The sequence below is a fragment of the Apodemus sylvaticus genome, chromosome 5 (genome assembly GCF_947179515.1).
Source record: "Apodemus sylvaticus chromosome 5, mApoSyl1.1, whole genome shotgun sequence".
Classification (NCBI taxonomy): Eukaryota; Metazoa; Chordata; class Mammalia; order Rodentia; family Muridae; genus Apodemus; species Apodemus sylvaticus.
Window position 1 is genome coordinate 15095209 of NC_067476.1, and position 24769 is coordinate 15119977.

At 51.5% G+C, this 24769-nt stretch overlaps 1 protein-coding gene across 2 annotated transcripts; it reads right to left on the reverse strand.

Moving 5' to 3' along the window:
- Positions 1-1041: 1041 nt before the first annotated feature.
- On the reverse strand, positions 1042-24769 carry Lhx6 (LIM homeobox 6). Of its 2 annotated transcripts, XM_052181094.1 has the most exons (10): positions 24632-24769; positions 23382-23453; positions 22819-23001; positions 22337-22458; positions 13025-13245; positions 10492-10592; positions 10206-10301; positions 9872-10046; positions 6343-6446; positions 1042-3075 (listed from the first exon to the last, which is right to left on the reverse strand). In XM_052181094.1, exons 1-10 carry the CDS (start codon positions 24713-24715, stop codon positions 3055-3057), a joined length of 1179 nt encoding a protein of 392 aa, XP_052037054.1. In that variant the 5' UTR covers positions 24716-24769; the 3' UTR covers positions 1042-3054. The 2 variants fall into 2 exon arrangements, with proteins under 2 accessions (XP_052037054.1, XP_052037055.1); XM_052181095.1 differs by lacking the exon at positions 6343-6446.

A 24769-nucleotide genomic window follows, 5' to 3' on the forward strand; every position in this document is an offset into this window, starting at 1 on the left:
ATGGCTCCGTTGCTACAGCCCTCGCTGCGCAAGCCTGAGGATCGTACTCTCCGTTCCCTAGCGCCCAGGCTAAAAAATCCAAGTACTGCAGGCCGGGTTCCTGCAACACAGGCAAGCTCCATGTTGAGAGAGAGAGAGAGAGAGAGAGAGAGAGAGAGAGAGAAAGAGAGACTCTGTCTCAAAAACTAAGGTAGAGAGCTACTGAGGAAAATAACGAATATACCTAGGGCCTCTATGTGGTGCACTGGCACAAGACACACACACACCGTGAGCTTTCATGCAAGACTTCTAAGCCATGTGCCTGGGACTGCAGTAGGTGAGTGCCTCCACGGCCCTCGGGCAGCTCTCCCTCCATACCCAAGGCTTTGAGTTGAACAAGGGATTTTACAGAGGAACCAATCAGACAGCCACCAGACCACTGTCCAGCATTCGTGTTTCCCTGGAACCTGACAAAGCCACCGTGAGAGCCAGTCTGGAGCTAAAGCTGAAGCCATCGTGTTGGGTTTTCCCCAGCAGATCCCTGTGTGCCTTCTTTCCTGCCCTCCCCCACACCCTCGCCTTCATGCCTAGTCTGCAAATCTTACTGGATTGGATCCAGCTCCTCAGGCCCCCAACATACTAGAGGAATGTCTGTTTCCAGCCCTGGCCAGGCAGGCAGATCCTCTGAGGCAGGGCAGGACTGGACTCTGAGTTTGCAGAGCAGCACAGGACACAGCAGATGGTTGGTGTTCAGAAAGCAGAACAGAGGTCAGCATGGGGGCCTGGCTTCCACAAAGTAGTCAACACCCAGGGATAGCACAGTATCAGGTAGAACCCCATCACTGTGTCTTAGTCCACTGCCTGTGGTACCAGTTCTCTGGGATTACCAGTCAACCGCTCACGCCAAAGCCAGGATCCTAAGCCTTTGACCGACAAGGGTTTAGCAAGAGAAAAACAGAGTCCCATGGCATTCTGGGTTTAAGTGCCGGCACTTCTACTCGCATTAACTTTATTTATTACACAAATAAGACATTTACAAAGCACAACATGAAAGGTATGTAACAAAACAGACATTGGTTTTACAAAAAAAAGTGCTTACATTTTTTTCCATTTGTGTGTGTTCCCCCCTTTGTGTGTGTGTGTGTGTGTGTGTGTGTGTGTGTGTATTTAAATAAATAGCCTCGATGGCCTGTACATTCCCAGGCTGTTCTGAACAGGGTAGTGGAGACGTCTGAACTGCAACATGCTACTGCCACGTGATCCACACAGAAACAGACCCTGGGGGGAAGGCTCAAGGCAGAGTGGGTACCAAGTAACCGGGCTCAGCTGGCCACTTGCCACGTGGTTGCAATTGGGGGTTTGATCATTAGGAGCAAAAATCAAAGGAAAGATCTGGGTTCCCCAAAGCCAGGGACCGGGCCAGGTTCCTCTTGCTTGAGTTGGTGCCCGGCACCGGGTGCTGAAGCTCTGAGCCGAACCGCACCCCCAGCACTCTGGGAGGTGCTTTCTCTTTGTCCTCAGTCAGTTGACAATTTTTGGAAGGGAAAAGACATAAGTTCCCTTCTAGGGTGTCCCCCATGCCTAACCCTCCTCCAGGTCCCTGTAGCAACAGCACAGTTGGTCTCAGCCCAACTTCAAGCATGGAAATTCTGAAACCTTATCCAGACTCCAAGAGATAGAGTGCTGTGATGGATTAGTGATGTCTGCCACAGGTGAAGCAGGAACAGCAACTGCATACACACTATGAATTTGCCTTTCCTGTCCTGGAGTCTTCTCAAAACAAGGAGGAAGACTTTGGCTAACACATGCTGCTAGGCAGCCTCGGGTGTGAAGTGCATCAGGCCACCAAGTGGTTCTAGAATTACAGGATGAGCTTAGGGAAAATGGGCATCCCCTGAAAACATAAATCGGGGAGGGGGGGCTGTGTAACCTGAGACCTTTATGTAGAGTTGGCCTCTGTTCTTAGGAGTGGGTGGAGCTGGTTCTGTGCAGTTGGTGGGGAGACTACAGAGGTGCCAGCTGGAATCCTGGCCTTGGCATGCACTCACGGAGGCCATGGGCACCTCTCTTCCCTCAGGGATGAATCAGAACTAATGTTCTGGCTGCCATTTCTCTGGGCTCTGTCCCTTGATCCTCGTGAGTAGTCTCTCCCTCCCCCAGAGAAGACTGGCTCAGGCCTCATCTCAGGACTGAAAAGTGGCCAAGGAGGGCCCCTCATGCTCACCCAGCCAAACATTCAGTGGTGTCATTGTGCAGGTCAGACTCCACCCTTCCCATGACTCCTGCTGGGTAATTAGGTGGGGGAAGGCACCCCCCAAAAGTTTCCTTTTTCTCTCCATGAAACTCTCATCACTTCTCCAAGTCCAGCGTACCCAGTCGTCCTCCTCCAAGCCAATGTGGGGTCTTTGGCACCCATCCCTGCCCATCCCTCTGCCTCTCCATCTGGGCAGGCCTCCATCTCTGCCCTGTTGGGCCTCTCAGGGTTGGTCAGTGTCTCTTCTTTTTCTGAGTTAACTTGACATAACCAGACAGATGGAAATGATAAAATTAGAACACAGCTTTCCTTTGGGGACATCCCACAGACACTGTAGAGTTTTCCAGACAAAAGCAGCAGAGTATATAATGTTGGGGGTTGTAGGCTATTCAGAATTTGGAGATGGTTCCAAGGAAGTAGTAAATAAAGGTCAATATGGGAGAGAAGAAAACCTGTGAAGTAGGAGGCCGTTGTTGACTCGCCATGGAATTAGCCGTTGCTGCTGTGATCAGCTGATGTTAAGCACGACTCCCAGTTGATGAGGAGAGACAGGCTGCTTGTTTCCGTGCGGATGCCACATTTACAGGGAGCCTGCCTTTACAGAAAGGGACTCTGCTGCTCATGGTGGGTTCCGGTTCCCAACAGAAGAGGTTCGGAAAGACCGGGCCTGGGTTGATGGAGCCACTGGCAGAGGGCAGGACAGCAGCGGGGAAGGGTGTACGCAGAGGTGGTGGATCCCTGGCCACAACTGGATGCTGGGTCTCAGCGGCTGAGGGGCAGCTGTGTGGTGCCCATGGACAGATGTGCAAGCGCCGGCAGCGTTAGTACTGAAAAAGGATGACCTGCAAGAGAAGGGCAATGGAGGTGTCTAAACTGCTGCCTCCTGCATGCAGCAGCCCCGACGGACCGGCAGACCTGGAGAAGAATGGTGGGCTCAGAGCTCAGACCTGGGCTCACATCCCAGCTCTCAGTTAACATGCTGTGAAACCTTGGGCAGCTCACTTTCCTTCCCCGAGCCTGTTTCCTCATGTGTAAACAGCCGTGGCAAAACCTCTCAGAGCAAGCGCAGCAGCAGAGACCTACTGTGAGCTTTACTCTGGACCCCGTGAACACATGTGGCATTGTTCCTACAGCACATTGCAACTGTGCTGATTGATTATTTACCATTTTATTAATCCCCAACTTGTCCAATTTTGAACTGTGAGATGTGTGTGTGTGTGTGTATAATTCAGGCATCCATAGCCTCCATATACAGAGGACCACAGAAGATATTGATAAGCAAAAGCTACTGAGTACCTTCTGTGTACCAGGCACGTGTGTTGGGCTCTTCAGACACATTGCTTCTCATTTCAACAGCATCATCATAAGAGGGCAGACACTATTATAGCCCCATTCAGCAGAGGCAGAAACTGAAGTCACAAGAAAGTAATTGTACTTGAAGGTCTTAGCGGGAGGAGGGGACAGATCTGGGACTCTGGGTGGCCTGACTCCAGCATTCCTCACCCAACCCTGGGTATAGCTTCCCTTTGGGTCTGAAGGGCACCTGGCTTTGAGCTCTTAGTAAAAACTCTCCTCTTCTGGGGGGGCTGCATTCTTCCCACCTGAGGGAGGCCAGCCTAGTCATGGCTTCTAAGACCATTTTAAGTGCTAAAGCTGTAGGATCCAGGTATATGACCAGGAAGAAATGTAGCTCTGGAAACATAACGGGTCTGTGGGACCAAATGATGCTGTCACGGAGATAGGAAGCTCCACCCTGCCTGAGTGATCAGGGCTACCTAGACCAGCACTAGTCTTGATGAGTGGACCAGTCCCACGGGATTCTGAGTCTCCCCACAGGTTTCCCAGAAGGACACAGGAAAAAGCTGATACCTTCTTCTGCTGACTGTCTCACCCCACACTTGTGACACAGCAGAGTTTACTTGCAGCCAGATGTGAACAGATGTGGCTGGCAGAAATGCTTAGGAAGCTGGCAAGCAGGCCACCAGAAGAGGAGAGTGGGTCTGAAGGAAGGGCCCAGACTACCACAGAGATCCTGGCAGCAAAGCTAGGGACTTGGCCCAGCAAGAAGCCTCTGGCTCAACAGACAAACCCAGAGGCCAAGAACCCAGAGCCGAAGCTGCTGTCACCCAGTCTGGTGCATCTTTCAGGCTGAACCAGACACAATCACAGCTGAGCTAGGCACCTGAGAAATTAAGGCTCTCCTCTGAGCCCAACCCTGTGCACTTTCAAGGCTCCCCTGACTCAAACACTCCTCAGGCCAGGCCTTTTGACAAGGCCTCCCTTTGCCGGGTCCCCCTACCTCCCTGGGCTTCAGCCACACTGGACATCAGGGGTCCTTCAGGCTCTGTGTCCTCCATGCATTTGTATCAGTTGTTCTTTGATCTGGGCATCCTTCTCTTTCCTGCCTCTCCCCTTGAGCTTGCCACACCCTCTTCTGAATCCTGAATCCTACTCCATCACCCTACCCAAACTACCCTAAACCATACCACCCTTGAAGGCAAAGATTATGGACTCCCCTTCCTCCGTACCAGTGTTGGGTCTCAAAGGACAAACGCACCCCAGCTTTAAGTCAGTGGTTCTAGGATGCCAGCCAGCTCTGCCACGTCCGCTGTGGCCTGGGTGAGCCTCCGTTTCTATAGGCTTGACATGGAGAGTATTATAAGGCCCCTAAGGGAGGCCAAGAAAGATGAGGTCAGAGAGAGTACTGTATACACGGCTGCGCAAAACCAGTAACGACCAGACCATGCAGACTTCAGATCCTAATACTCAGCACTTTCAGGACAAAGAGCACCACCTCTCTGAATTCGTTTCTCTGTCTTTACACTGAAAAGGCCACACCCACGCCAAAGGTGGCTGGGGAATGTCAAGCAGTGTGTGTAGAGTGCCAACCTCAGACGAAGAAGGAGCTCATCAGTCAGCAGAGCTCACTGTGGATTAGAAGCTCAGAGTGTCCACCTGGTGCCCGCTCCCCAGATGCTCATGCAGTATTCTCATACTGTCCCACTGGGGCATTTGGACCTCCACCCTGCAGCCCCTGCCCCGGGGCGCCCACTACCTAGCAAGCTCTGCACACAGCAGGCTTCAGAAAGCAATCGCAGACAACCTGCCCTAAAGGAGTGTTCTCGTCCCTGGGTGGCCCTTCAGAATGGCAAGAGCCAGTGCTCCTCAGGCTGGCTTCTGTTCTCCTCACTTCCTCTGACTTGGGGAATCTGTGACTTCCCAAACTGCCTCTGGGATGCTGAAGTGCACCGAGAATGAGATGTGCTGGACTGGAGAACTGCTAAGCGTAATGGCACCCCAGAGCTTCCTGCTGCTCACGTGTCCACCCTACTTAGCTTCCCTGGGGACCGGCACCACGTCCCTGCTTCCCCAGGAAGTCCAAATCCCCCACGCCCCACCTAGCATCCTTAGGACTTCGTTTCTCATCACTGTCCCCTTACCCAGGCTCTGTTTCTCCACATCTGTTTCTCCACATCTGTTTGGGAATAATGGCGTTGAGGACTGACTGTGGTGTTTCAGAACTGAAGTGCTAAGGCTCATACCCACTCCTGGGCACACCTAAAGCACACTCAGCCACTTGTCTCCCATGTGCACAAGAGTAAAACAAAGCCGCAGACTGGGTGACATTTATGCCTCCTTTAGGATATGCAGTATTGATGCCTGGAGCAACCACAAACTCACATCCACAGAGAAGGCCCTGCCATTTGACCCTTGGTCACATGTAACCTTGCTCATTCCGGGACCTACCAGCCCTAGATAGTTACTGCCAATAGTTCCAGACAGTAACAAATGAAGAAAAATAGCACACGAAACGGGGAAGTAGAATGGTGTGGGATGGAAACCCTCCCCCAGAACCTCAAAGCATAAGTAAATAAGAAGGCCTCACTGCCAAGGGACAGGAAGGCCAGGGCTACAAAGAGGACTTCAGGGAAGTCGGGCACATGAAACACACAAGTAGCTGCTCTGATGACTGCCTTGGGGCCACACCGGGGACCCCGAGTCATCTGTCTCAACGTGGCATGGGAACCACTCAGTGGTAGGGGTGCTGCCAGAAACCCATTCCCAGCAGGAAGGCTCTGACCCACCAGCATAGCCAGGCTCCCGGTTACCTTCTCACCCCGGCTGGAGAGCGGCCCATCCATATCGGCTTTGAGGTGGACAGGGGGCGCGGTGTAAGGCAGCCGACAGTGCACCTGCCCGCACTGTACCTGACCTGTGGACGAGAGGACGCCTTGGAGCCCATCCCCCAGGCTCCACACAGGATCCCCACCTGTTGCCTGCTCTGCAAGCTGAAGCCTGAGCACTAGCCCAGACATCTACTTCCACCGCTTGCTGCCTGGGTGGCCCTGGGAAAGGTCTCAACTGAGCTGGCTGCAACGCTACCCATGTGAAGGGCTCTGTCAGGTGCTACGGCCCAGCTCCCCGATAAGCTAACACTCCTGTTCTGATATGTGTTCCTGCAAACAAGGATGCTCCCACCTATTCAGACCCTCATCCTCACATTCTGATTTCCAGAGCATCACGGAGACAGCTTACCAACTGCCTCCTAGGACATCCTGTTCTTGTGTGTCACTGCCCTGCTCATAACTACAGCCCAGCAAGCAGTCCCTGGGCTCCTGCATGTCATCTTTTCTTGATTCGCCCTTATCACCTGACTTACATATAATTCTCATTGCTTATTTAATACTGTCAGGTCATCAATTAGAACGTAGGCTCTGTGACAGTATGATTTTCCCCCCAAACCTTTCTGGTTTTTTAGTACTTAGGATGAGGCATGAAATATGCAAAGCACTCTGTTTTAATTTAAATGTTATTTTATGAATATGGGTACTTTGCCTGCATGTATGCCTGCATGTATGTCTGCATGTATGCCTGCATTTTTTGCCTGTGCCCCACTTACGTGGCTTGTGCCCACAGAGGGAAGAAGAGGACCCTGAGTTATCTAGAACTGGAGTTAGAGTTTTGAGCTGCCATGCGGGTTTTGGGTATTGAACTCCTGCCCTGTTAAAGAGCACCCAGTGTTCTCTTAATCACAGAGCCATCTCTCCAGCCCCTGCAAAGTACTCTATAAATATTTGTTGAGTGAGCTTCCATACCCTATTCCAACATCTAGAGCTGCTGAGGGAAGCTGGGCAGTGAGGGCACACGACTTTAATCCCAGCACCCCAGTAACAGAGGCAGAAGGGTCTCTGAGTTGGAGGCCAACCTGATCTATAGAGCAAGTTCCGTTCCGGGACAGCCAGGGCTACACAGTCTCAACAAACAAACAAACAGAAGCAGCAACAACATAAGCCTGGTGGGGAAAGCCCCTCACTGGTTCTGATCCAAATCCTTTGCATCTCTGTCTCTTTACGGCTCCAGCAAAGCACTCATTTGCCGGTCTCCTCTCTAACTCTGCCCTCCTTGCTCACAGAACGCGCCTAGACAGACCCTTGCAAGTGATGAGTTGGGACAAGTCACTGTGCCTTTCTGAGGCACTGTTCTCTCTTCTTCAGGGTAAGGCAATTGTATTTAATTGAGGATTCTTAACTCCCTGGGTGTTCAAGAAATCTCTGAACAGCTTCAAATTACTCAAATAACTGCACAATTTTTGGAGTCTGGCTCCAAAGGTGGTGGGTTTTTTTTTTTTTTTTGCTGTTTTTTTAATTATTTGAAATCAGATTCTAAGCACTGAATTTTGTTGACTGCAAAATGGAAAGGCACCCCCCAGCCCCACCCCTGGGGTCTGTTTCTAAACCCTATACTAAGTGTACAGCTTTAATATTTCAGAAAACCCCAAACTCCATCCTTTTGGTTAACTGTAAAGCAAACTTCTGGTCTGTCCGCTAAGTCACACTACAGAGGTGTGTTCTGACTCCCAGGGAAGAAGAAAGAAGCAAAGAGAGATCTAGGCTTGATGAACAGAGTATACAGAGTCCTGATCCTACTCACAGCAGAAGTCACCTATACCCATTACCACCAACCACACACCAAGCGTTCCCTGGCTGCCAAGACCCCTGGTAACCAGAGAGTACCCAGTCCTTGGCACTTTCAGTAAGTATTTAATAGGTTCTATTCAGGCTGAACATTAAGTCATTGTTTAGAAACAAAAGGGGAAAAGCGCCCCTCCTGATGAGCAGAAGGTTCAGAAATGGAACTGCATAGAGAGACAGTTCCAGCTGGCAGCCTGATACAGCAGTCGGGACCCTGCTCCTTGCTCTGCCAAAGAAACCCACAGCACATCCCAAAGCAGCTAAGCCTTCGCCTGCATGTACTAAACAGGACCACTTATCTCAGTGATGTTCATGACACCGCACCGAGGAGGCTACTCTCATTGTCCTGGTTTTTACGAAGAGGAAAAGGGATGGTGGTCCAAGAGATTCACCCAATGTCACCAAGCTACAAAGTGGCAAGGGTGGGGTTTGATCTCCGCCTGTTACACCACAGCCTGAATGTAATCATTAGAGTCCCTGGACCCTCTAGTTTCCTCGTCTATGTAATGTCTAGAGAGACTCAGATGGCATCACCCCTGGCACAAAGCAGGCACTCCATAAGCAACAATCAGATCCTCCTTTAGTTGGAACCTAAGATGGTTGTTTGAAAGAGAGAGTATGAATGTGTATGCTCCCCACCTCTGCTTTCGGTCATACCCAGCTTTGAGGAAACAACCCCAAAGGGAAAGAGATTTTGAACTAAGCACCTGCTCAGTAGCTGGCTCACTGACTCCTCATGCCTCAGAAATATAAGCCAAGTCTTCCCTCATCCAGATTCCAGCTTCAAGGTCATTTCACCACCACGCACCCACCTCTCTAGTGCTTACTGTCTCTGTGGGGACCATAGCTTGGTGACACAGCACTTGCTATCATGCCCCTGCTGGTTTCAGGAAGGAAGAAGGGAGGGAGGAATGAAGAGAGATAGACAGAGACTGAAATGGATTGGAATGTGAGTGAGTCCCAGGAACAGTGCAATTCTGACCCACTTACTGACTCTCGTGTCTCAGTGCTAAGAACACAGGAGGTACTCAGAGACTGGATGCCCATGTCAATCAATTCTCAACATCCTTGGATTACCACTATTCTAGTTCACAGGTGAGGAAACGGATAGGTTCGAGGAGATTCTGTGACTTGCCCAAAGGTCTCACAGCCCTAAGTGGTCATGCCACCCTGGCTTCTGCTCCCCAAATGCACCCATACCAGGATGCTTTCTGAGCCAGGGTTTGCCCACTTTTTAGTTCCCCCAGCCCATATGTCCTTCAGCAAGTCTTCCCCATCCTTCAGAGCTTAGCTTGCTCAGAGGCAGTCCCCGGCCCCCAGCATCTCCGGACACTCCCACCCAGCATCTTTTCTATAGGAATCATTGCAATGAAAACCATAAGTACCCCTGAGTTCTGTCCTAAGCTGTCTTGCCCATCAGAGCACAAACTCCTTGGTCCCTACCCCTCATCCCGCGCACATGCTCACTGGATGCTTGAAGTTTTACTATTGGTTCCCTCTACCAAGGGCTCCGACCCACTGGGGAAGGGAGGGAAACTGACTCGCTTCACACCTTCATCCACCAGGCTGCCTCCCAGAGGTCCCCGCCCCTCATACGACGTCCAAGAGCAGGCCTCAGCGTCCCCTTCCCCGCTGGCCTGGCAACCCCAGAATCCACATCACTTACTCTCGATGTAGCCGTGCAAGGTGACCATGCGCGCCCTCTCTGGGCTGCTGAACGGAGAATAGTGGATGTCGTCGGACAGGGCGGAAGGGAGGCGGGACGGGGGTGCCCCAGAGGGTGGCACTGGGTGCTGCGGTGTATGCTTTTTATGACGCGCTCGGCAGTTTTGAAACCACACCTGGAACGACAGCCTCTGCACTCTCAGTAATCAAGTGGACCTCAGGCCACACTGGAGAGGGGCGGCCTCGTGCACGCGCGGCCATCCGTACCACTACGAGCTTCAGCTCTTCCCTGAGGTGCGCCCCAGACCTGAAGGCTGAGACCCCGGAGCGCTCACCTGGATGACCCTGCGACTGAGGCCCGTCATGTCCGCTAGCTTCTGCAGCGTCTGCGCGTCGGGGTTGTTGTCCTGCGCGAACTGCGCCTGCATAACCTGTAGGGCGCAGAAGGGCACTGAGACCTCCGCCCAATCAGAGGCTTAGGGTCCGAGGCCACGCCCCAGGCAGCTTTAGCCCTAGCGCGGCCTCACGCGGGTCCCAGCACAAGGGGCGGAGTCACAAGTCCCGCACAGCCACGCCCACTCCGAGACCCCGCCCACACGCTTCGGGGCTCGCCCTGGGTACCTGCAATTGCTCTGCGGTGAAGGACGTCCGCGCGCGCTTGGCTGGCTTGGGCTGACTGTCCTGTTCCGAGGGCACTGCCCCCTCCAACGTGAGGCCATTCCCTGAGGGGCGACAGAAGCGGCTGACCACGCGTCCCCATCTCTTCTAGTGGCAGCCTGGAAAGGACGGGGTGGGGGGGAGCTTGTCCCTGGAAGGGTCAGGAGCGAGTGGCTGGGAGCGGGGATCCCAGGGCCCTAGTCCCCGAGCCCAGAGATTCCTTTCCATACTATTACCTTTTTTTTTTTTTTTTTTTAAGAGAGGAAACTAAGGGTCAGAGAGAAGAAAGCTCCTGACTGGGAACCTCAAATCCTCTGCCTCGGAATGGGAACCAAACTGACCCTAACGTCTGTCTTAGCTGAGTTGAAGGGAAATCAAGGTAGAGATTTAAAAGGAGGAGGGGGAGGGGAGAGGAAGAGGAGGAGGAGCCACAACAACAGCACGGGTTGCGGCTGTAACCCCATTTTATTTATTTATTTATTTAAAGACAGTGGTTTTCTGTGTAGTCCTGGCTGTCCTGAAACTTGTTATGTAGATAAGGCTGGCCTCTGACTCACTGAGATCCATCTGACTCTGCCTCCTCAGTGCGGGGGACTAAAGGCGCCACAGCGGCAACTTTTGAAGTATTTAAAACAATTACATTTTACCTTCTCCAAAGTATAATCTATTAACTGGGATCTATCTTAAGTGCTGTCTTTCTGTTTTATAGTTCTTCGGCTGCTATGATTGTAAACTAGCAAATATATGCCCATTTTAGCAGTTCATTTTTCTGAATGCAAAAATAATCCACTGTTCTTACCAAAAGCCCCAAATTCTGACAAGCACGAAGAGGGGGGAAAGTGACTCCGCCACTCAGGAATAACAACTGCTTACAATTTGCTGTAATGTTTTAATTAGGAGGAAAAACTATGCAGAAAGAAAAAAAGACCTCCATGTACAAAGGAAAAATGGAAATGTAAACAGGGAGATAATGACGTGCAGCATGATTTCAACTTTTCCTTTAACCACGTCTCCTCATTTTCCTATAACGAATGTGTGTGTGTGTGTGTGTGTGTGTGTGTGTGTGTGTTGTTTTAGTTTAAAAGGAAAGCCATAGCTAATGCTGATGATGGTCAGTGACCTGAAGCCCCAAGTATTCAAGTTTCCCTGCCTAGGCTGGCGCTGGCAAGGCCATGGCTAACGGTGGCCCTGGGTGGTCCGGGAGTGAAAGGAGGCTGTGGTTTACTGATTAACCACGGTGTTGAGGAAGCTCTGATTCCAGAGCCCACCTCTTCTGCTGACTTGCACAGGCGTGCAACAACTCCCCCGCGCAGCAACTTCATTTGCTCCCCACCTAGCTACTGATGCCAGCAGGAGAAAATGATGACCTTGGTGTAGTCATGGCCAGTAGCACGTTTTTTGGTCCCTTACTAGCCCTCCGACTGATGCCTAGAAATTGAGGTAGGGTGGCCCATACTCCTCCCACCAGAGAAGCTGTGTGATAGTAATATTCCTAGAAAAGCAGGCAGGATAACGGTTAGTGTGCCTAGTTTTTTAGACGGAAAAATGAAAGCCAGAGGCAACCACATCCCAGGAGCCTCTTGGCTGTTTGAAGGGGTTTCTGGAACTGAGGGGATATAGCATGCTGTGCTGTGCTGTATTGTGACAGGTGAGAAACTGAGCTTCCAAGCAGACCTACCAGATGTAAGCTTTGGCAGGTACGTACTGCAGATAACCTCTTCAGCTTTTCTAGCTATGAATAGGGATATAGCACAAAGTTCCTAAAAGGTTTTATGCATCCAACCACATTTCAAGGAAGTTAGCAATATCTATAGATCCTGACAGCAGAACCGTGGAAGGGTTGCTGCCTCTGTCCACAGCTCCATTCCCTTTTAGGATTCCCTCACCTCCTCTTCCATCACTCCGCCCCGCCCTCCCACCCACCCCACCCCCGCCGCCCCTCCCGCTGTGCGCGCTGCGTTTAAAAACTTTCACCAAGACCCTAGGATAAATGTCTTGGGAAAATCATGCCAGAGCCAGAAGAGATTCAAGGAACATTCTAGTCCAACATCTAGATATCATGAGCAGATGTAGAATAGGAAGAGGCCCAATGACTGGAACAAAAAAAAAAAGTCGTGTCTGTGAGACTCAGGGACCGATCCCTTTTAAATTTTTATATTCAGAACCTCTGATCTAACCCTTAGCCTCTGGCTTTGTGTGGCCCATAAGGAAGTGGGAAGAATGTGGACTACATCTTATCTCTTGGACTGCCCAGACAGCTGGCGGGTAGAATGGGGTGGGGGTGGGGGGCTACTCCGCAGGCTGGTTCCATAGTGACTTAGTGGCCCATGCAAATGAAAGAGCCAGAGCGCATGCTCCACGTGTAGCCCCACCCCGATGCTGCCTCCAGGTGTTCCAGGGGCCGCTCAGCCGGTACAAGTGTGCGGACCACGAACCTGGGTGCAAGGGAACGTGGGAAAGGGCTGGGACTAGGTGCTAGGTTGGGCGGGTTGGGTACCGTTCTCGGCGGCCCTCTTGAGGTTCTCGATCATGGTGTCGTAATGGATGCGGCAAAGCACCTTCTCCTCAACCAGGCCGAATTCCTCGCCGGTGGATAACTGGCGCTTGCAGGAAAAGCAGGCGAAGCATGCCAGGTGGTAGGCATTGCCGCGCGCGCGCCGCACCCAGTCACTGGCATAGATTTGTCTGCCGCACCGGGCGCACTTGGTTCCAAATCGGCTGCGAGACAAAGGGAACAGGGAACATAATGTTTAGACCGGGCGTCTTTCGTCTTTCTGTCCTCTGTCTCCAAGGGCACACGTTGCTCAGGGTTTACCTGGCACCCACGCCCCCACATTACCTTACACGTGAATCCATTACTCCTGTGCATCCAAGTCCCACCAAGAAGATGACTGGGAGTGAGATTTTTAGTTCCTTCTTGCTTTGCTGAATTTTTCAAATACTCTACAACAACCACTTAATATTTGCATATTTATTCATTATCGTTGAACATTTGTTCATTAGAATACACCACGGGTGTTAGGAAAACGCAGCAGTACTCCTAGCAGGGAAAGTTTTGAACATCACTTGCCTTGCAAGATTCTAATGCGTCACAGAGTTTATCTCAATTCCCATTTTGCAGAGAAGGAAGTCTGGAAATCTGGCCTAGAATAAGTTTCACTACATCATACATTCCCCATACCATACATTCACTAACTACCTGTCAAGGACAGGGACCCCCAGCAGGCCTGACCCCAAAGATGAAGCTGTAGTGCCTACACACCAAACACACTCATTAGCTGTGTGACCCCCACACAGGCAGGTCATTGAATTGCTCTGACTTGCTCTTTTCCTTAATTTGGCTTTCCTGTGAAGAGGACCACAATGGTGACTGCTACTATTTGTTTGGTGCCTATCAGTCAACCAAGGATGCAAGCAGCCCTGAACTCTAGCACCCAAGACATCCTAATACTAACTGGAAGAGGAGGAGGTGGAGGAGGAAGAGGAGGAGGAAGAGGAAGAAGAGGAAGAGGAGGAGGAGGAGCATAGATCAAATGTTCCCTGTTCCTTAGTCTCTCTGTCTCTTCCCCTTCTTTCTCTCCTTTCTGTAAGGGGCTTAGACAGCCACAGCCTGGATCATCAGATTAGGAGTCCCTTCAGGAAGCCGCAGAGCCTAGTCTACCTGTGTGCAGTAGGGGAAGGCTGCTCTTGTGAGGCTGACTCACCTGTGACTGTCCTAACCCTTAACCCTGTTTCCTCTAGCACACACTGTTCAGGAAGCAGAGCCACCACTCACCCAGCCTTCGGCTCCTGCCCAGCAATGCCTCCAGCTAATGAAGTGAATCTCTGGGATGCACCACATCCCCTTCATCGCTAAGGCTGCCCTGCTAGGCCTGGTTCCCATCAGGCCCCTCTCACCGCCCCATCTGCCCTCACCTCCTACTTCCCAGCATTGGTTTGTCAGTGCATCACCCACACTGCAGTGGGCAGCAAAAAATTCGCCATGCACACAGAATCCTGTCCCCTGAGCTCCTTATAGCCATTGGTGGTACCACACTATTTGTAGGGTCTAGTCCAAGGTGCTTTGGGTTTACAAAGCCCAACAGACCACATCCTTCTCAGACCCATCGCTTTCCTAATCATCAGAGTCTCCCACCCTATACTCTGTGGTATAGGCTACCAAGCCACCGTGAAAGCTCATTTCAGTCTGTTGTTCCTCTCTCCACCTCCAGCCCGCCCCACCCCCCAGGCCTCTGGAGGCCAGTCGTTCCCTGGACATGTCTTCCCACCATCTCACGCTGCTCTTTAAGATCTTTGGCATGCCTCATCCTTGGCATGCTTAGAGATGGGGTAAGCATGCAGAAAGGATTTGTGTTTCTGTCCCCAGCACCTTTCCACTGGAAAGCACATTCACACTACCTGTGTGTGGCTCAGCAAAATTCACTTCAGTTACACCATGGTGTTGCCTGTTTTAGCAAATTCAAGTAACTGGCTGTTTTATATATATATATATACATATATATATATGTATATATATATGTGTGTGTGTGTGTGTGTGTGTGTATGTGTGTGTGTGTGGATATGTGTATGAATGTGCATGTATGGACATGTGTATTAGTGTGTGAGTGTGTATATGTATGTATATGTATGGATGTGTGTATTAGTGTGTGAGTGTGTATATGCATGTGTGTGGATGTGTGTATATGTGTGTGAATGTGTATGTATGTGTGTATTAGTGTGTGAATGTGTGTGGATGTGTGTATTAGTGTGTGAGTGTGTGTATGTATATGTGTATGTGTGTGTATGTATGTGTGTATGTATGTATGTATATAGGTATGAGTGTGTGTGTATGAATGTGTGTATGTGTGTGTATGTATGTATGTATATAGGTATGAGTGTGTGTATGAATGTGTGTATGTGTGTGAGCATGTATGTGTGTGTATGTATGTATGTATATATGTATGAGTGTGTGTATGAATGTGTGTATGTGTGTGTGTGTATGTATGTATGTATGTATGTATGTATGTATGTATGTATGAGTGTGTGTGTATGAATGTGTGTATGTGTGTGTATGTATGTATGTATGTATGAGTGTGTGTATGAATGTGTGTATGTGTGTATGTATGTATGTATGTATGAGTGTGTGTATGAATGTGTGTATGTGTGTGTATGTATGTATGTATAAATGTATGAGTGTATGTATGAATGTGTGTATGTGTGTATGTATGTATGTATATATGTATGTATGTATGACTGTGTGTATGAATGTGTGTATGTGTGTGTTGAAATGCAGCACATCAATCAGCTCAGGCTCACCCAGACTCAACGAGGTCACTCTCCTCTGGTCCAGGAATCCTCACCAGGCCTCTAGGTTTGTTCACACTGGGCCTCAGCCCTTTGCCTAGTCAAACACCTCCCCAACCCAAATAGACTCTTTGCATGACCTCAGAATCATGGCTTCCTGTGGGAGAGTCAGACAGACTAGTCTGTGGTCTCTGTTCCTAATCCTTCAGAAAACAGAGGTGAAACCATTTTGCCAACAGCACACCCCCACACAGGTAGCCTCAAGGGAACCACTTTCTGGCTGCCCATGGGAGGCTGGCTCTCTGTTGTTTGTAGTTTGGTACTTTGGGGAAACTGAGCAAGCAGCCCTTCCCAGAGCCTCGGCTCGGCTGGCTTCCTGTTAAGGTTTCCCAGCTCAATACCCCCATTGCACCCCATCATCTTTGCTGAGACCGGTGAGGGGCAGACCCAGAAACTCATTTTTCACACTTGGAGTCAGAGGCTCAAAAACAACAAACAGCTTATACCAGACAATACAGAGTGTGTGGTAGGAGCCAAGGTCCCCTCAAGGTGCTGAAGAACTTAGAACCTGTTTGGGAGTGGCTGGACTGGTGATGAGAACCTGGCATCCCAGTGGGGGATAATGGTGGCCCATTCCTGGCAGAGATTTTAAAAAGTTCAACTAGGGGATCAAGGAGAAGGGAAGGGCTGACCTTCAGGGCAGCAACCTTTGGCTCCCGGCTGTGATCCTCTGCACCTTGGTCCCCACACTTGACTCCATGGGATTCCTGGTCCCAGTCTTCGCAATCCCTGGTCTTCCTTCCTGCAAGTCCGACTTTGGTGCCTACAGAGGTTGGTCCCAGTGTCCCCATCTCCTAGCTCCTAAGTAAGTGCTGCCAGCAACCAACCCGACAGCACCTTTCTCACCCTCTGCGCTGTCTCAACTGCTGTCTTCAGCCTTCAGCTGAAGCACCACTAATTGGCCCAGTCAATGAAACCATCGAGTTAGATCCCTGAAGAAAAGGTGACTTGGCCGTGTCATTACCCGTGTTTGTTTGTATCATGTCTGGACATACAAAGTGTCCTCAGGACAGGGGATAGCTCACAGAGAAAAAGCGAAAGAAAGCTACCATCCAAGTCTGACAAACGGACACACTCCTGTCCAGAGAGGCTCCAGCCGATCCATTCCGGAAGCATCGAAAAAACAGCATCACGGGAGGAGACAACGAAACTTCAAGAAAGGGATGTGTGGGAGATGTGTAGGGATTGTCAAAGGGATTGGGGGACGATTCTACTGGCCCCCTCACTCATACTGTGAAATCTGAATTTAGTGCGGGTGTCCCCACCATCTCCACCAGGGTCCCAGCACACCGAGAGAAACCGAGAGGCAATGGGCCTCTGCGCTTTGAGAATGCAAAGGTGCCTGACAAGCCGATGCCGCCTTGAACCTTAACAACAGTTAAAGGGATACCAACAAGCCGTCTTCCCCACACTGAAGAGCAGGAATCCGGATACCGGGTTTGGTAGATGGAACTGCACTGTTGACCAGGTCAGGCCCACTGAAGATGCTCCTAATTGTTTGTTGGGTGAAAGAGGCTCTAAAAATGAGCCCTTTGGAAGACCCCGCCCAGGCGCCGCCGCTGCCGCCTACTAAATTGCTCCTTTCTACGTGGGGAAACGAAGTGCAGGGTGGGGTCTCCTACATTTAAGACCGAAAGGAACTAGGAGTTCACTTATTTTGGGTTTTAGACACACAAGACAGAGAGTTATAGATTCCTTGAAGCAAACAAGGAAAACTGGAATCGAAGCTCCTCCCAGCCCTCCCCAGTTTCCTGTCTGCAGAAAACCCTTAAAAAGAAAAGGGGTGCAGAACCGGCAGTTAAGAGGTTAAACAGCAGCCTAAGCCTGCCTGGAGGTCCTGGCCCCAGGCTCCTTCTTTCACAACTCTCCCCTCCATCCCCCCAACATCTTTCCCCCCCCCCAACAGCTAGTTGCTGCTGGGCCTCTCCACACAGGGTGGGGGGGGGTAGCTTCCAGGGTCCCAGGCTCCCCTGGGGCCCCAGCTGTAAGGAAAGGGGCTTAAGTCCAAAGACAGAGCTTGGTCTCAAGGTGGAAGGCCAGAGAAGCCCGAAGGGTGTGCACCCCCTCCCCGACCCCCTCTGCCCAGGGTTGAGAGCCAAGGAACAGGAAGGACTTCAGCTTAGACCTGACAACACTCTAAGGCCCCACCCCCATCCCCCACCCCCACCCCCATCCCTAGAACTCTTTGTTTCCCACTCCCACGGCCAAAAAGAAAAAGGAATGAGGACCAGGGTCTTTAGGAAAGTTGCTGAAGATATTTCTCTTCAGGTCCTAGTGGCCCTGGAGCCACACAAGGAGAGTCACACATCAGAACATATATTCACTTTCTACGTGAATCAGGAAAAACTGGAGAAGAACAGCAGAGTCTTTGTCACTCTGTATGTCTTATAACTGCAAATCATCGTCATCATCATCAACAACAACAACATGGCAGGCACAGCTTGACTGTAGAAGAAGCCTATAGAGGAAGGACTTGTGTGGTCAGGTGGCCATGGGGACTACCTGAGCATTAGTAGCTGAGTGAGCTTATCTTTCCGGGCTTCAGTCCCCTCCTCTAACAAGGGGGTGCTGACAGTATCACACAGGGTAGATCACACGATTGGGGGTGCTGACAGTATCACACAGGGTGGATCACACGATTAAGTAAGATACAGCATCTAAAGGGTTCGGTAGCTCACTCTGTGCTCTCCATCTCTGGATGACCCTGGGCCTTTTGTTTCCTAGTACACAGGTCTTCTCCACTGTGGCATAATGCTATAGGAGGCCAAGGGGGCTTAGAGGGCACCACCAGAAGGCCACAGGGCCACAGCTATAGGTAGGCGGATGAAGGGGCCTTATGGGGTATGGCTGCTGATGGCAAGGGAGAAATGAAAGTTCCAAAAAAGGAATGTTGACCCCCACCACACACATACACACACACACACACACACACACACACACACACACAGAGCCCAAAATATTCTTCAGTTCTTGAGGGTATGTGTGTGTGTGGGGGGGGGGGAATGGTCTCAGCAAAAATAGTAAAGAGATTAAAATGAACCCTACTTCCCTATTGGTGATTTTACTTTTCTTCCATGACTTGCCAAGAGTAGGGATAGACAGAGAATCAAGTTGAACTCACAATGGCTGGTGAGTTCCCGGTTTGGAGAAGCAATTGGAAAAACAGGCAAAATGTCCAGAAACCTAGTCAAGGGTACATAATGGGGGGACCAAGTGCTCCTCCCACAAGGGCAAATCAGCCAGGAGCAGACTCCCCAGTTACCCTCTCCCCATTCTTTGCAACTTCTCTCCCTGTTGAACTTAGAGTTTCTTCCTAACCTCTAACTTCTGCTGAACCATCAACCAACCCCCTGCCAGTGGAGACTGAAAGAAAAAAATCTACAAGATAAAGTTAGGAAAGGGGGAGGGGGAGACAGAATCTGGGATAAAACCTTTCTGTGGGGACAAGGTCAGAGGTTAGAAGCCCAGGGCTCCTTCCTCAGAACCCCGAGCACTCTCTTCCTCACCAATCTCCTTAAACCTGTTGGAAGATCTTGCCTCCCTTTGGCAGAATACTTCATTCCACACCCCATCCAACCCTTGACCTCTGTTTCAGGAAACAGAGGCCTGGAGCAGCATAGCTGGCCTTCCCTAAGCCATAGTTCTTGAGCGGGAACTCTGCCTCCCACACACCAGTATTCAGCCCTCTCTGGGAAGAGTCTGTGCTGCGCTCAGGCAGACAGACAATGGTCCTCCCCTGACGAGCTCTCTCTGCAGGCTTTCTCTTTTCTTTTCTTTAGTTTGATTATTTTTGTTACTGGTGAGTTGGCTAGAAATGACTTATGCCTACCTGGAGACCTGGCAAGTAGAGAATGGATCAGAAAAATCCACAAAATTCAAAATTCTACCTTCATTTTGGATAAAGTGAGGTTTTAGTCACTTGGCTTCCTTTCTTAACTTAGCACCTGGTTTGCTTGCTTGCTTGTTTGTTGAGATTTCTTGTCATTGGAAAAGGACTATCAGTCAGAATCTTCCCCTAGAAATGACTGGGCTGGACAGTGGGTTCAGTTTTCCAGGCTGCCTGTGGAAATGCCCTCACAGGTCCTACCTGGTGCCCACCCTGTCAATGACCAGAAACTGAAGCATTCACATTCACTGCTATTGAGTCTTTGCTCACTCTTAGTGGCCTCCTTGGTGGAGACCATCTATGGAAAAGAATTCCCAAGGCAGAGATGCTGCGACTAGACCAAGGTCATAATTAGCTCCACAGAGCTCTCTCTGCACGTGGCATCCACCACACTAGTGCAGCAGACCAAGGAGTTAGAATGATGGAATCAAGTGCCTAGTTTTGACTAGTGCTTCAAGGTCTCAGAAAGCATAACTTTCAAGGACCCTCAACCATCCTGGAGATAAAGGGAAAGGAATTTAGACACAGGATAAGGTTGCCCCGGCTTTTGTCATCACAAAAGCCAAGGAATGGATCTGCCCAGCTTTGTCCTTTGGAGGAAGGACACTATCCTGAGGTCCTTGCCACATCCATAAGGACTCACCCCCCCCCACCCCCCAACAGTGTCTCCCAATCCCTAATCAAAGTTAGGCCTAGAGTAGAAGGTGTCTAGAAAATGCCTGTAATATCTATTTCCTCCCTAACCTAAGCCAATGAAACATCATAGGAGACAGTAGGAGGAGACCTCACACTCCTGGTTACACATTACACAATCAATAACCTCCTTTTGTCTGTGTACACGTACAACAGTTGTCAGCCAAAAGATACATCTTCCCACCACACCCTTCACCTCAGAAGTGGAGAATGATGTTAGCATCCTTTCACCCCAACTTGCCTGCTCAAGTATGTGTTCTCTGTGCTGAGCAACTTGCAAACCACACACACACACACACACACACACACACACACATTTGCATTCAGCATTCACATGTAAGATTTATACTCTCAACACTCACAACAGGAATAGAAAGACACGTTTTTTGTTTTTTGTTTTTCTATAAAGGAACATACCCAGTGTCCATGTGCCCTGATCCTGCTCCACATTTTGCTGCCACTGCAGATTCCAGACCATATAGGCATACATGCTCTGAACACAGAGTCCTAGGACCTGCAGGCAGAGCACCCTATCCCCATCCCATGACATGGAGAGCCTGCCTCCTAACGGTGCTTCTCCTGGTTTCTGCAGTCACACCTTCTACTAACTTCTTCCTAGGTTCAGGAAGGAGTTCTTTCTAGGGCCCTGGAGATGCAAAGAGTGTGAGAGAGGGTCACTCACTACACACATTCCCTGACTCCGGGGCTCAGATCTTCTCCGGAAGACTGAGTCACGACTTCTCTCCAAGAAGTGTGTGTGTGTGTGTGTGTGTGTGTGTGTGTGTGTAGAAATGTATACCACAGGGTAACTTTCTCTACTTCCGGAGAAAGCATTTAGAAGTTAGCGTTGCTTCTTGCTCTTAAGAACCGATTCTACACCATTCTCCAGCAGACTATTTGCTTCCCGTCTAGATCTGGCTGATCCTTCACGGAGGCCCCTAGGCACGGCCAGTGACCTAGACCCCATGACCGGGTCAGCAGGCGTCTGCTACATGGCTAGAAGCTAGGCTCCTGCAAGATATTGAGCGGCTAGGGCCAGGCGGAACCATGAAACCAGGGAAGATAGCTTGTGGGCTACGGAGACCACGATTTTCGCACCGCGGCGCAGAGTGTAGCTCAGGGAATGCAACACGACTCTCCGAGAACCGGTCCTGATGGCCCAAAGTTAGAACCTAGGCGGGGCTGAAGCCTGGGCAGAAACGGTGCTCCAGCAGTGGCAGGGACGGGAGCCTGGGACCAAGGCGTGACCCCAGATTTAAACAGCGACCACGGCACGAGCTGAGGCGAAGGCAGAGAGCGATATTGGTGCTTAGGACTAAGCGCTAGAATCCGAGCTAGGGCTGGAGTCAGATTGTGGCGTTGGCGCTTGGGGCTGGAGCAGATCTGAGCCCAAAATTGAAAGTAGAGCGAAGCTAGGAGAGTCCTGAGCTTAGTTTAGGATCCCTCCCAGGACAGGCTGCGGCACAACTGGAATTCAAGTTGGAGCCAGAGCTGAACTCAGTAGAGATGCAACGGGATGGCTACTAGGATCCGAATGATCCTGGCCAGAGCTCAACAGATCAACAAGCTCAACAGATCACAACTGGTGCCTGGGGCTCAGAAAAGACCAGAGATGGAACCAGACCGGTGGCCAGGGCCTGTCAGACCGCAGGAACCTGAGGCAGATCGCCCTCCAGAACTCAGGCTGGCGCTGGCGCTGGCGCTGGCGCTCCCTTCTGTGTAAGACGCGCAGAGTTCCGGAGGGCCAGGCCATTGCGCTGAGCCGCGTTGTGCATTCCGAACGGCAGGGCTCAGGAACTGGAGACCTCAGGCCACACAAGTGACCTAGGCACGCGTGTGCAAGGCCATCATGCTCCAGCGTTTGCTGGCCCGACGGCGACAGCCTACCTGAAGTAGTCCATCTTGCAGTAGATCTCCTTGTTCTTGATGTAGCAGCTATTCTGCTGCCTCAGCGATGTGCGACACACGGAGCACTCGAGGCACCGCACGTGCCAGATGAGGTTGTTGACCTGGGGAGGGGGCGGAGGTGGGGGTCGGCTCGGCGCGGGCCTCTTTCACGCCCGCCCCCAGCCTCCCCAGCCTCATTTGCAGAGAGAGAGGGAGACACTGAAGCTCAGAAGGGCATATGGATTCCCTACTTTTCTTCTATAATATAGAGGCTCAAGGGAATTGAGATACAGCTTTCCATCTTCTTGTTGGAACTGGGGCAAAAGGAGACCTCCCACACTCGCCCAATGCTGCACGACGATCGTCAGCGGTTGAACTGGGAGGCCGAGTAAAATGGACCTGGCAAGGTCATTGCTTCCCTACGGTTCTTGGGGCTGCAACCCACACCCGTGGACGTGCAGGCAACACCTACTCTGACTCACCTTGAGGAGATACCGGTCCAGGATCTCAAGACCGCAACTGGAGCAGATATTCTTGCCGGCAGACGGCACGGAAGAGGCGGCAGAGGGCGGCGAGCAGACAGAAGGTGTGCTGGGCGTACATGGGGAAGCTCTACCTTCGTCCTTGTCCAGAGCGCCTGCCAAGGCCTCGGCGTCTGACTGAGCCTGAAATGGGAGAGGAAGAGCGAAGCGCTTAACCGGGTACTCAAGAGTTTCTGCGGTAAAGGCAAATCTGGTTCCCTCGCGCACCGACTGACAACGAAATGTGCCAGGGATGTCGCGCCCTAGGCTGGAGTACAAGAATGAAAGGACCTATTGGAGAAGAAGGGACGTCCCCCAACTTTTAACACAACGCATCCTGGGTGCAGGAAGTAGCCAAAGCTCTCATTCCAGGCCAGAAAATCCAAGGCTCAACGAGAGGCGGCTCCTATCGGCAGTTTTCCAGCGCAGGGGTAGAGGTTGGTAGCCCGGAAGGCTGAGCCAGAAGCCCTGGCCTGTGCTGTTGGGGGGGACTCAGGACCGAAAGCAGGGCCGAAAGGACTCACCATGGCAGGCGGCGCGGTCCCTTCAAGACAGCGGGTGGTCGCTTTGCAGCCGGACCCTGGCTGGGCCATCACCTGGGGGAGGGGGAGGGAACGCAGGCGACGGCGGCTGCTGAACTGGCTCAGAGCTGTCAGAGCCCAGCGCCTCCCCTCGCCTGTTATATAAACCGGCGCTGAACAATGAGTCCTAACTTTGTAGTGGGCATTTAAAGCCCTTCCCCACAAAAGCGGTGTCTCTCTAATGAAGCAATTTGAATTTGGATTGGGTTTTTTTCCCTCTCTCTCCCCCTCTCCCTGCACTTAACCCGTGGCTCTTGAAGTAATCGCTTAGTTCCTTTGCAATCCAAGCCTCTGAGGGGGAAAAAAACACGCGCACACACACAAACTACCTGCAATTAGAAATTGTCGTGAATGCCCAAGATAAGAGGTAGCCAGAGTGTCAATTCCAACTGTCAATCAGTGAGATCCATCAGGCCGCCCAAAGAATTGCAAATTTGATTTTTTAATGGTAGTAATTAAAAATCGAATTTTTTTCTCCCTCCGCCCCCTCCCTTCTCCTACTCTCAGTACAAAATGCAAAAAGGAGAAAAGAGAGAAAGAAAGAAAATAAAAAGGAGATGGGGGTGGTGGTGGTGGTAGTGGTGGTGGTGGTTGAGAAAATAAAACCCAGAGCGCTGGGAGCATCCGCCCGCCCGCCCGCTCGACGCGCGCCGGGAAATTGAAGCGGGGATATTGACACCGATTCAAACGCTTCTGGAGGGCCAGTCCGAGGGAAGCCCCAAGCCAAAGAGGGCAAGATCCGCGAGTGAAAGGAGGCCAAAAGGAGAAAAGAGAGGCCTCTTGGAGGAGGAAAAAGAACCCTCCAGACTCTTGGAGCGCCCGGGACCGGCCCCTCATCGAGATCCTCAGCGTTGCGCCGGCACAACCTCTGGCGCATCGGCGCTATCAGCGTCTATTCAGACGGACAATACTGGCCTCGCCTCCTCTTGATTCGCCTATGTCTTTGCTAAATCGCTTTTTTGAGAAATTCCTCCAACATTTGCATAATGCGTTCCCGCTTTCCGCGACCCCCCACCCCCGCCTGCCCGCTCGCTCGCGCGCTCACACACTTGCAGACACACTCTCCCGGGTTCACTCAGCACCCCTCCTCCCTGCGGCCGCCCGCCACCGGGCCGGGCCCGGTTGAATCCCGGCTCCCGCTGGCCCCGGAGCCCCGGGATCCCGGCCGCTCACCCACTTGCGTGCTCGCTCACCTGGTCGGTGGTGGGGCCGCCCTCCGCCGGCAACCGGCAGCCCTCGGGCAGCGCCGGGGCGGCGCTCTCATGCTTCCAGTACATGGGCCCGGGAGCGGAGGGCTCGGTGGGCGCGCGGTGCGAAGAGCGGCGCGGAGT